Source organism: Geotrypetes seraphini, chromosome 2 (genome assembly GCF_902459505.1).
Source record: "Geotrypetes seraphini chromosome 2, aGeoSer1.1, whole genome shotgun sequence".
Lineage (NCBI taxonomy): Eukaryota > Metazoa > Chordata > Amphibia > Gymnophiona > Dermophiidae > Geotrypetes > Geotrypetes seraphini.
In genome coordinates, this window is record NC_047085.1 from 142,108,727 (window position 1) to 142,120,921 (window position 12,195).

The following is a 12,195-nucleotide window of genomic DNA, read 5'->3' on the forward strand; positions in this document are numbered from 1 at the left end:
TGTGGCAATAGTGGGGGTGGGAGAGAGGCATCCTAGATCACTCTCTGCCTCTCTCTTTCCCCACTCCCTTTGCCACAAGGGAAGGAATGAGAAAGATGGTAGATGACAGTGAGAGAGAGAGGAAGATGCTGCACATGGGGGTAAAGGAGAGAGAAAGAAATGATTACAGTGGTGGAGAGGGGAAAAAGTGTGCTTTGTGTAGTTTAATTTTGTGATTACCATTGTGAATTATAAGATTATACTGTGTATATATGAAAAATTAATGGAAGAAAGGGCATTTACAATTAGTACTATTATTATGGGGCGGAGTCTAGTGCGGAGTTTTTGGACCCTCCCAAACAAAAAAGCATTCCACCGTGGAATTGATGGCTTGCTGAGCTTAGTTACGATAAGGCCTTGATCAACCAGATGTCTAGGTAAATAAATACATGAAAGCCGCATTAAGTGGAGGATTGCAGGTACTACCACCAAGCATTTTGTGAACACACTTGGTGCTGACATCAGAACAAATGGTAGTACTGGAAATGGCATGACCCCACTTGAAAACAAAGATATTTCCTGTGGGCAGGTAAGATGGAAATGTGGGTGTACGCTTCATTGAGGTTTAGAGAGCAGAGCCAGTCATTCTTTTCCAACAGTGGTAACAGGGTTCTCAGACAGACAACACAAAACTTTTCCTTCACTAAACATTTGTTGACTGCACGGAGGTCAAGAATTGAACAGAGAACTCTGATCTTTTTCAGTATCAGGAAATACTTGGAGTAGAAACCTCAGCCCCTTGGTGAAGGAGGGTCTTATGAAGGGAACTCAAAAGAGACTTTTGGAGGATGGTTCGGAGGCTTTGGCTGTAAACAACAGGCATAACCCTGGCTAACCACTTGCAGAACCCACTGATCTGATTTTATGAGGATCCATTGATGGTAAAAGCTGTGAAGTCTGCCTCCTATGGCAAGAGTCTGAAGTAGAGAAAGAGAGAAGCTGGCAATTTTCTCTAGAAGGAAGTAAAAAAAAACAAAAAACAAAAAAACACAACAACAAACCAACTTGTTGTTTGGATGGACATTGAGACTGAGTCTTCTATTGGCTCTGCTGTCTAGTACACTTTGATTTGCTGTCTGGGAGGATATAGAAGACTGATTATATCTGTGCTTAGAGTAGCAGGAAGAGCATTTGGAGGTATTGGGATACCTTCATGATTGATTGTGACTGAGAAACTTGGTGTTTAACAAGGTTGTCATGCAGTCATTGTGAGTCTTGGCTTTTTGAGTAGCCTCCTCCATGCGATCTCCAAATAGATCATCTCCTATGCATGGGATATTGGAGAGATGGTCCTGAACATTGGTGTCTAAGTCTGAAATTCAAAGCCAAGCTTGCCTACACATTGCAATAGACACTGCTGAAGTTAGGAAGGTGATGTGAAAGGCATCAAATGTTGACCAAACCATGTATTTTCTGGTCTCCAGGAAATCACTGATCAGATGTTAGAAGGACATAGGGTGTTATGGTAGAATTTACTGTTCAAAAGATGGCAACTGCTGAATGAGAGATTTCATATTAAAAAATAAATAAAATAAAAAAATCGCCCAAAAGTTGCAATTTAGTATTCTGTTAATTATCATGATACCTTGGAATACTCATCTGCCAAACTTGTCCAAGGTTCTGCCCTCTCTGCCAGGTGGAGTACTGGTGTAAGTACAAGAACTATTTGCTCACTTTAATGGAGACTCTGCTACCAAAGATTGGTGCTGTAGGTGTGTCCAATTTATGTGGAGTCACTGGGATAGAGAGTGGTGTTTCCCTGTTCTTAAATAGGGCTCCTTTCATGAGATTGTGAAGTGGTGCTATGATACAGTCTTTAGATCATTTCTTATAACCTAAAGTTTCCATGAGTTCTGCCCGAGGCTCTGCTTCTGACTCCATGCTTATAAGAAGCGCTTTCCTTATTTGTCTAATACAGCTGGTAAACGACAGACTTTCAGAAGAGGATCTGTGTCAAGGAGGCAGTGGAAAAGGATCCAATGGTATCCCATAAGGCTCATCAGCAGAGAAGTCTTAGAAGAGACAGATCTGAGTCATATTCCTCTATTGTTAGCTCTTCTGGAAGTGGAACATTGAGCAGAGCATCAAGGGGAGAGTCGAGAGTGGGATAAAGTAGATCAAGATAAAGTTGGCGTGCTCCGCTCCCTAGAAGATGACATGTGACGTGCGTCTCTTCGATGCAGATGCTCAATGTTTAGGAGTCCGAGAACAATGTCTCAATGTACTGCATAGGCGTTGCTTGCACTGGGCTGAGACTGGGAGAGTTAATGCAGGAGTTTGCACAGGGCGCAACTGCAGTATTCCAGCTAGTTCTTGCTGCAAAAGCATTCAAAGCTGTTCCTGCAGCAATAGCGCCAGTACTTCAAGCCCTTTTTTAGATACATAAAAGGAAAAAAACCAGCACAAGAGGCAGTGGGCCCACTCGACGACCAAGGAAGAAAAGGGTACATCAAGGAAGACAAACAGATTGCAGATAGGCTAAATTCATTCTTTGCGTCTGTTTTTACCAAGGAGAATACTGCATCAATACCTGAAACAGGGAGAGTATTCAAGGGAGAAGTTGAGGAAAGCCTCACCACAGTGAATGTGGATTTGGACATGATATACTATCAAATCGACAAACTAAAAAGTGATAAATCCCCTGGACCGGATGGAATTCATCCGAGAGTGCTCAAGGAGCTTAAGGTAGAAATCGGAGAACTGTTACAATCCCTAGCTAGCTTGTCAATTAGAACCGGGCAAATACCAGGCGACTGGAGGATAGCGAATGTCATCCCAATCTTCAAAAAAGGATCAAGGGAAGAACCAGGAAACTACAGACCTGTGAGTCTTACGTCAGTTCCTGGGAAGATGGTTGAAGCCCTAATTAAGGATAGCATAGTGCAGCACCTGGATAATCATGACCTGATGAGAGCTAGTCAACACGGTTTCAGGAAGGGGAAGTCATGTTTGACAAATTTGCTTCAATTTTTTGAGAAGGTGAATCAACAAATTGATAGCGGAGAACCGGTGGATATCGTATACTTGGACTTCCAGAAAGCATTCGACAAGGCTTCTGAGGAAACTACAAAGCCATGGAATAGAAGGGGATATACTACGATGGATAGGCAAATGGCTGGAGAACAGATTGCAGAGGGTGGGCATAAATGGGAAGTTCTCAGACTGGGAGAAAGTGACGAGCGGCGTGCCCCAGGGCTCGGTTCTTGGGCCCATCTTATTCAATATCTACATAAATGACCTAGAAGAGGAAACAACAAGTAACATAATCAAGTTTGCAGATGACACAAAACTATGTCGGGCAGTTGGGTCGAAAATGGACAGAGATGCACTTCAAAGAGATTTGAACCAATTGGAAAAATGGGTGGAAAAGTGGCAGATGAAATTTAATATAGAAAAATGCAAAGTGATGCATCTGGGCAGACAAAACCAAGAACAAGAATATAAAATGTTAGGTGTAACATTGGGCAAGAGCGAACAAGAAAGGGTCCTGGGGATACTGATAGACAGGACACTGAAGCCATCGGCTCAATGCGCAGTGGCGGCAAAGAAAGCAAACAGGATGTTGGGCATGATAAAGAAGGGCATCACGAGTAGATCGGCGGGCGTCATAATGCCGCTTTATAGAGCAATGGTCAGACCACACTTGGAATACTGTGTCCAACACTGGTCTCCCTATCTAAAGAAGGATATAATCCTGCTGGAGAGGGTGCAGAGACGAGCCACGAAACTAATAAAAGGTGTGGAGAATTTGAGCTACAAAGAACGCCTCGAAAAATTGGGATTGTTCACCCTCCAGAAGAGAAGGCTGCAAGGGGATATGATAGAGACTTTTAAAATACTAAAAGGTTTCGACAAAATAGAGCAAGGAACTTCGTTATTCACATTGTCAATAGTGACTCGAACAAGAGGTCATGGACTAAAACTGAGGGGCAGCAGACTCAGGACTAATGTCAGGAAGTTCTGCTTCACACAGCGAGTGGTGGACGCTTGGAATGCTCTCCCGGAGGAGGTTGTGGAAGAGACCACCATTCTGGGATTCAAGGGCAAGTTGGATGCACACCTTCTTGCAAATCACATTGAGGGATACGGGTGAACAAGGTGTCCATTAGGGATCACCTAGCTTGGCCTCAGCGTGTGCGGATCACCGGACAGGATGGACCTGGGGTCTGATCTGGTGAAGGCATTTCTTATGTTATGTTCTTATGTACCGATGTTGACAATGGAAACTTTTAAAAACATTATTTGCGAAGCTTTTTTTAAAATAGATGGAGAGTAATATCCATTGGGGAAATATGAATAAAGGTGACTAATTTTATGCTATGTTATTGTCTAATATTATATGTTATTAGATTTTATGTATGTCTTTTGTAACCCACTTAGGTTTTAGCGGGATATAAGTTGGTTAAATAAATTAGGCACTGGCTGCATTGGGTGTTGAAGCATTTGGGACCTCAAAGTCAAGGCATGCCTCAGAAGAGAGGCCAATTGAAGCAATGACAACCAGGCATCGGTGTGTTGATGTAAATGATGCTTGAGACGATGCCGATGCATGCTTTGAGGGGGGAAGACATGTTTGTACTTCTTAGCTTGCTTACAAGGCTCCCCTAATGACAGAAGCACCAATGAAGAAAAGGTTGACACGATTAATGCCAGGGTCAATGCTGAAGTAGTATGTGGCAGTGCACCAGGGTCGGAGTCTCAAGCCATACTCGATGTTCCCAAAGTTGTACCAAAAGTTTTCTCGAATTGCAATTTCCTGACTTTAAGCAACCTCTTCTGCATATAAGATGCATGCACGAAATATCTCAACGCTCCTGGAATGAAAAAGGGGTTAGAGAATAACACGGGGAAAAAATCTGTCCCCATCACTGCACCGTCCCCGGCCCACCATCCTCTGCACCGCCCCGTCACCGCAGTTCCCTTCACCGCCACCGCCATCCCTTTCACCACCCCGTCACCGCCACTGCCATCCCATTCACCGCCCCATTCATCCGCCCACCCCCAGCGCGTCACCGCCAGCGTCACCAGCAGAGCGCCGGACTCCCCCTTAACAGGAGGAGAGCGCGGCGCTTCACTCTTCATTTTCAGCCGGCGCGGGAGGAAGCAGGCCCGGCGAAGACAGCGGCAGAAGAGGGAGAGAGGAGAAGCCGAGAGAGGGAGAGGCAGGACACAGCGGCAGGCAGCGAGCGGTAGCGTGGGGGAGCGAGAGGGAGCTCCGCCCACCCCCAGCGCGTCACCGCCAGCGTCACCAGCAGAGCGCCGGACTCCCCCTTAACAGGAGGGGAGCCAACGGCGCACAGCCGTTCGGCGCGCGGCGAAGGCGAGCGGTAAAGGCGCTCGCCTTAGCAAGAGCGCCTTTGCAAAGGAGCCTGCAGAAGGAGGCAGGAAGCTGGGCCGACTAACAGGGAGCACCAATACGTAAGTTACATTCCAGTTATTGTTCCTTTGTTTACTATTACCTAGCCACACAGCACACACCGAGACAAGCGCTCTCAAATAGCTCAACAGCACCAACACAACCAAGACCAACGATCAACAGGAGGAGGACTGCTATCAGGAGGGCAGGACACACACAATTGAGAAGGAGAACAAGACATGAGCGCCCACGGAAGCCAGAAGATGAGCTTTCCAGTCTTCTGCACCGGCTGCAGTATGTATGACTACCTCCCCTCGGGGACTAGGGCATACGTTTGCAGCCGATGCAAGGAGCTGGACAGCCTGAAACTGCAAGTTCGGCTGCTGGAGGGAACTGTGATGGAACTCGAAGAACTCCTTGCCAGGAAGGAGGAAAACTGCATGCAGGAGAAGCTGCTAGGGGAGTCCGATACCAGCGAAGGGATCATGGAACTAGAAAGATTCATCGAAGAAGCCCACCAGCAACACGTAGAGATCCCAGGGCTGGAAAACTGTACCCAGGATACCCAGAAAGAAGGCCTGGAAGAGAGGAGAGACGACACCCATGCAAACACAGAAAAAACCGAAGATGAGGTAGGAGACATCCGCACACCAGGAGGAAGAGAGAGAACGCAGAATGACGTCCCCCCATTTGAAGAGCCGAAAACAATTTCAAGAGTAGCACTGGAGGAAGAGGACTGGCCCTATACCATAGACGTGGACTTACGACCCCCAAGAAACCCCCGAATAAAGAAGATGGGGATCATCGTAGGGGACTCCATTATACGTCACGTGGACAGCCACACTGCAGGAGGAAGAGAGGACAGAGTCGTCACCTGTCTGCCTGGAGCAAGAGTGAAGGACGTGGCCAACAGGATCTCCAGGATCATAGACAGCACAAGGGGAGAGGATACTGCTGTGCTCATCCACGTGGGAACAAATGATGTGAGCGGACGGAAGTATGACAGGGAAAAGATGAAGGGCCAGCTCCGCTCACTTGGAAGACAGCTGAAGATCAGGGAGGTGAAGGTGGCCTTCTCCGAGATCCTCCCAGTACCAAGAGCGGATGGAAAGAGACAAGGGGAATTGCAAGCTATTAACGCCTGGATGAGACGATGGTGCGAAGAAGAAGGCTTTGACTTTGTGCGCAACTGGACGGCGTTCTGGGGAAAAAGCAAGTACTACAGAAATGATGGACTACACCTCAACAAGGAAGGAGCAAGAGTTTTGGCAGGCAACATGAAGAAGGCCATCGAGAAGGCTTTAAACTAACAAATAGGGGAAAGCCGACAGTCGACCACCAGTTGATGGCACGGACGACAGGATGCCCCGATGAAGGAGCCATGGGCAACTACTCATACACAGGAGGGGACGACCTGACAGCAAATAAGGAAGACAAGGCAGGAAGGGACAACTCAGACACAGGAGGGGATGACCGCACAGCAAACAAGGGAGACAACATTGGAGCAGTTAAGGATAACGTGAAAGAAACAGTAGGGACAGCAAAGAGTAGAAAGTCCAAAAAGGTAACACGAAGAGAACTCAAATGTATGTATACGAATGCTAGAAGTCTAGGAAACAAAATGGGGGAACTAGAGACAATAGCAAGACATGATAAGTTGGAAATCATTGCCATAACAGAAACATGGTGGAATGAAGAAAACAAATGGGACACCGTACTACAGGGATACAAACTATATAGAAGAGATCGAGTAGGGCAGAAAGGTGGAGGTATTGCCCTATATGTTCAGGAAGGAATAGAATCTGTTGAAGTGGCTACGACGGAAACGAAAGAGAAGCTAGAGTCCCTCTGGGTCAAGATTCCTGGCCAAAACAGCGCAGACACGAAAATTGGCCTTTACTATCGTCCCCCAGGACAGGCGGAGGAAACTGACTCAGAAATGATAGAGGAAATCAAACAAGAATGCAAGACGGGCAATGTAATAATATTGGGAGACTTCAATTTTCCGAGGATAGACTGGAAACTAGGAACCTCCAACTGCGGCAAGGAGGCCAAGTTCCTGGAGGTGCTAGGGGATTGCTTCCTGGAACAAATGGTAAAAGAGCCGACAAGAGGCAACGCCACCCTGGACTTGGTACTAAATGGCCTCACGGGACCGACAAAAGAAGTAGAAGTTACGGTACCGCTGGGGACGAGCGATCACAATGTGATCAACTTTAAGCTTGACATCGGGAATAGAAAACGTGCCAAAACCTTAACCAAAACCTTTAACTTTAAAAAGGGCAAATACGATCGCATGAGAGCCATGGTGAAACAACGACTCAAGAAAAAGGTGGACAAACTTGAAACGGTAGACCAGGCATGGTCCCTACTGAAAAATACTATCACAGAAGCACAAAATCTCCACATTCCAAGGATCTCCAAAGAGGGGAGAACAAAAGGTAAGGGAGAACCGGCATGGCTTACCAGACAGGTGAGGGTAGCCATAAAAGAAAAGAAGGACTCTTTCAAAAAATGGAAACACATGAAAACAATCGAAGCATGGAAAATACATAAAGATGATCAAAAGAAATGTCACAAGGCGGTGAGGGATGCCAAAAAGGACTATGAGGAAAAAATAGCGCAAGAAGCCAAAAACTTCAAACCCTTCTTTAGATATGTGAAAGGGAAAAAACCCGCAAAAGAGGCGGTGGGACCCCTGGACGACCAGGGAAGAAAAGGGTACATCAAGGAAGATAAACAAATTGCTGACAAACTAAATTCCTTCTTTGCGTCCGTCTTTACGGAGGAGGATACCGCTAAAATACCAGAAGCAGTGAAAGTGTTTAGTGGAGTAATAGAAGACAGCCTCACCACAGTTGAAGTGGAGTTGGACCAGATATACTACCAGATCGACAAACTTAAAAGTGACAAATCCCCTGGACCGGATGGAATTCACCCGAGAGTTTTAAAGGAATTGAAGGTTGAAATCGGAGAGCTATTGCAAAAACTTGCCAATCTGACAATCAGAACTGGACAGATACCAGAGGACTGGAAGATAGCGAATGTCACGCCAATTTTCAAAAAAGGATCGAGAGGGGAACCGGGCAACTACAGACCTGTGAGTCTTACGTCTGTCCCTGGAAAGATGATTGAAGCACTGATCAAGGATAGCATAGTCCGGCACCTAGATACACACGACTTGATGAAACCCAGTCAACATGGGTTCAGGAAAGGGAAATCATGTTTAACGAATTTACTTCAATTTTTCGAGACCGTGAACAAGCATATTGATAGTGGAATGCCGGTGGACATAATATATTTGGACTTCCAGAAAGCATTCGACAAAGTTCCACATGAAAGGCTTCTCAGGAAACTACAAAGCCATGGAATAGAGGGAGATATACAAAGGTGGATAGGCAAATGGTTGGAAAACAGAAAGCAGAGAGTGGGCATAAATGGGAAGTTCTCAGACTGGGAGAAAGTGACTAGTGGTGTGCCCCAGGGCTCAGTGCTTGGGCCAATCCTATTTAATATTTATATCAATGACCTGGAAGACGGAATATCCAGTGAGATCATTAAGTTTGCAGACGACACAAAGCTATGCCGGGCAATCAGATCGCAGGAGGATAGCGAGGAACTCCAAAGCGACTTGTATCAGTTAGAGAAATGGGCAGAGCAATGGCAGATGAAGTTCAACGTGGAGAAATGCAAAGTAATGCATTTAGGTAGTAAGAATAAGGAATACGAGTATAGAATGTCAGGCGCAACTCTGGGTAAGAGCGAACAAGAAAAGGACCTGGGTGTACTGATAGATAGGACCCTGAAGCCATCGGCACAATGCGCGGCAGCGGCAAAGAAAGCAAACAGAATGTTAGGCATGATAAAGAAAGGAATCACGAGTAGATCGGAGAAAGTCATAATGCCGCTTTATAGAGCAATGGTCAGACCACACTTGGAATACTGTGTCCAACATTGGTCTCCCAACCTAAAGAAGGATATAAAACTGTTGGAGAGGGTGCAGAGACGAGCAACGAAGTTAATAAGAGGTATGGAGAACTTGGAATATGAGGAACGACTCAAGAAACTGGGACTGTTCTCCCTTGAGAAGAGGAGGCTGCGAGGGGACATGATCGAGACGTTCAAAATGCTGAAAGGCATCGATAAAATAGAGCAGGAAAATAAATTATTTACATTGTCCAACGCGACACGGACAAGAGGACATGGTTTGAAGCTAAGGGGGGACAAGTCCAGGACAAATGTCAGGAAGTACTGTTTTACGCAGCGAGTGGTAGACGCCTGGAATGCTCTCCCAAAGGAGGTTATTAAGGAATCCACTGTGCTGGGATTCAAAGGCAAATTAGATACACATCTCCTTATGAGAGGCATAGAGGGATATGGGTGACTAAAACTACATCAGGTGTATACCTGACTGGGCCTCCGCGTGTGCGGATCGCCGGACTCGATGGACCATGGGTCTGATCCGGAGATGGCAGTTCTTATGTTCTTATGTCACCGTCCCCGCAGCATCCATATAAGCCTCAGTACTGCGAAACACCATGAAGACAGAAGAGAATCCTGCCACCACTACTACTACTACTGCACTGTCAAATCAGGTCAATTGTGCACACTAAAATGCAGGTGGATCTGGAACGTGAGCGCAGGCAGGCAATGATACAAAAACAGCAGACACCTGACCGATTGCAGTGTTCCGGCATCTCCCTCCCTCCATCTCACCTTAGATGTAGAGTATGCCGGCTTTCTTTTTCGCCCAGCTACACGTGCGGGTGCTCATTTGTTCAATATTCTCCTCTGATGCAACCGGAAACAGGAAGTTGTAAGAGAGGAGAAGATTGATCAACTCGAGCAGCCGCACAAGCGCGGCTTTTTGAACGCATGCGGCTGGGCAAAAAAGAAAGCCGGCATACTCTACATCAGTGTTTTTCAACCTTTTTACACCCGTGAACCGGCAGAAATAAAAGAATTATTTTGTGGACCGGCAAACTACTAGGACTAAAATTTTAAAACCCTGTTTCCGCCCCATCTCCGCAAGCTCAGTCACCTCAGTAACTATAGAAAAATAGACAAAAATAGTGCAAAATATAGACAGCAGATATAACTTCTCAAAACTGACACATTTTGATCACTAAATTGAAAATAAAATCATTTTTCCTACCTTTGCTTTCTGGTGATTGATTTCATGAGTCTCTGGTTGCATTTCCTTCTGTCTGTGTATCCTTTCTTTCATTTCTTTCTTTCTGCACTCAGGCCCAAGAATTGTCCCTTTCTATTCCCTCCCTCTTTCCTTCCTATGTCCTTAGTGCTCCCGGTGCCTCCTTCCCATGTCTTTAGTGCCCCCAGTGCCTCTTCCCCATGTCTTTAGTGCCCCAGTGCCTCCTTTCCATGTCCTTAGTGCCCCCAATGCCTCCTTCCCATGTCCTTAGTGCCCCTTCCTGCCTTTAGTGCCCCCAGTGCCTCCTTCCTATGTCCCTCTCACTGCCTTCTACACTTTGTCCCACCCCCACCCCCGAATCCTGCCTGCCTACCTTTCTCCCTCCCTAACCAAAGCCAGCCTGCTGCCTCCCTGCTGCTCAAAAAAAAAAAACCTCCTTCCTTTTCCCCTGCTCTTACCACCATGTTCATGCTGCAGCTACTAAAGCTGACAGGAAGTCTTTCCGACTCAATTCTGAAGTCGGAGAGGACGTTCTGGGCCAGCCAGGAAGCGAATGGCTGGCCCAGAATGTCCTCTCCGACGTCAGAATTGACGTTGGAAAGACTTCCTGTCGGCTTTAGTAGCTGCAACATGAGCATGGCGGTAAGAGCAGGGGAAAAGGAATGAGGCTTTTTTTTTTTTTTCAGGGAGGGAGATGGCGGGGACCGCGCGATCCTTGATTGCCTCACTGCGGGGACAAGTCCATTCACCGCTCCACGGGGCGGTGAATGGCCTTGTCCCCGTCCCGCAGAGGCCACTATTTTTTCTTCCCCGTTTCGGCGGGCTACCCGCGGCTAACCGCGGGTAACCCGCCACCGTGTCATTCTCTAAAAGGGGTGAAAAGAGCCCAAAATCCCCCCCCCCCAAAAAAAACCCAGTTTGAAAAAAAAAAAAAAAATGAGAATTTTTGATAAAAGGGAAGAAATAATAGAAAACAAAAACTGAAGGAAAAAAACCAGTAAGGCACAAAAAAATTAGAAAAGTTTGGTGCAATTAAGACTCTAAAACACAGCTTCTCAGCTCCTCAGAAAACTAAGAACTGCAGGTGCCATGAGCTAACATCGTGTGAGAAGGCATCAGCACTCAAGTGGTACAGGCGGTCTTAAAAGTTTTAAGGTGACAGTACACTTTTTGACTGTCTGTACTGGGTTCTGAGGATGACATCACCCAGATGTGAGAATATGCTTGCTTATCCTTGGAGAACTTCAATCACAAACCAAATATAATTTTGCTCAACTCATCATTTAGAATGCCTGAACAGAGTTCTGATGAACACTGCTAAACCTAAGAACTACCGAGATGTATGTTTCACCAATCACTAAAGGGATAGGTTCACTATTACCATAAGCAAAATTCACCCTTCATAACTTACCTAGGACTGGACAGTGGTCTCTGTAGAAAGAACCTCCTTTGGCATCTTGGACACATTTCAAATCAGACTGAAAAAAAAGTATTTGTAAGGCTTTAATAGGTTATAGAAAAGTTGATCCTGCTGAATGGTCAGCTAGGTTACAGAAAAGTTGACCTGCCAGATGATCAGCTCAGAATTTCAAAGCTTGTAGCCATAACTAATGAGCTCGTATCTATGATCCTTTGGAGCCAAACTATT

The 12,195-nt window shown here is 46.1% G+C and overlaps 1 protein-coding gene across 1 annotated transcript in view; it reads right to left on the reverse strand.

The window, feature by feature from the left end:
* MIB1 (mindbomb E3 ubiquitin protein ligase 1) overlaps positions 1–12,195 on the reverse strand; it is a 273,835-nt gene that overhangs the window by 184,361 nt on the left and 77,279 nt on the right. The window contains exon 5 of the mRNA XM_033933912.1: positions 11,959–12,025. Within this exon, the coding sequence (XP_033789803.1) occupies positions 11,959–12,025 (67 nt within the window). The remainder of the gene's footprint in view (positions 1–11,958; positions 12,026–12,195) is intronic.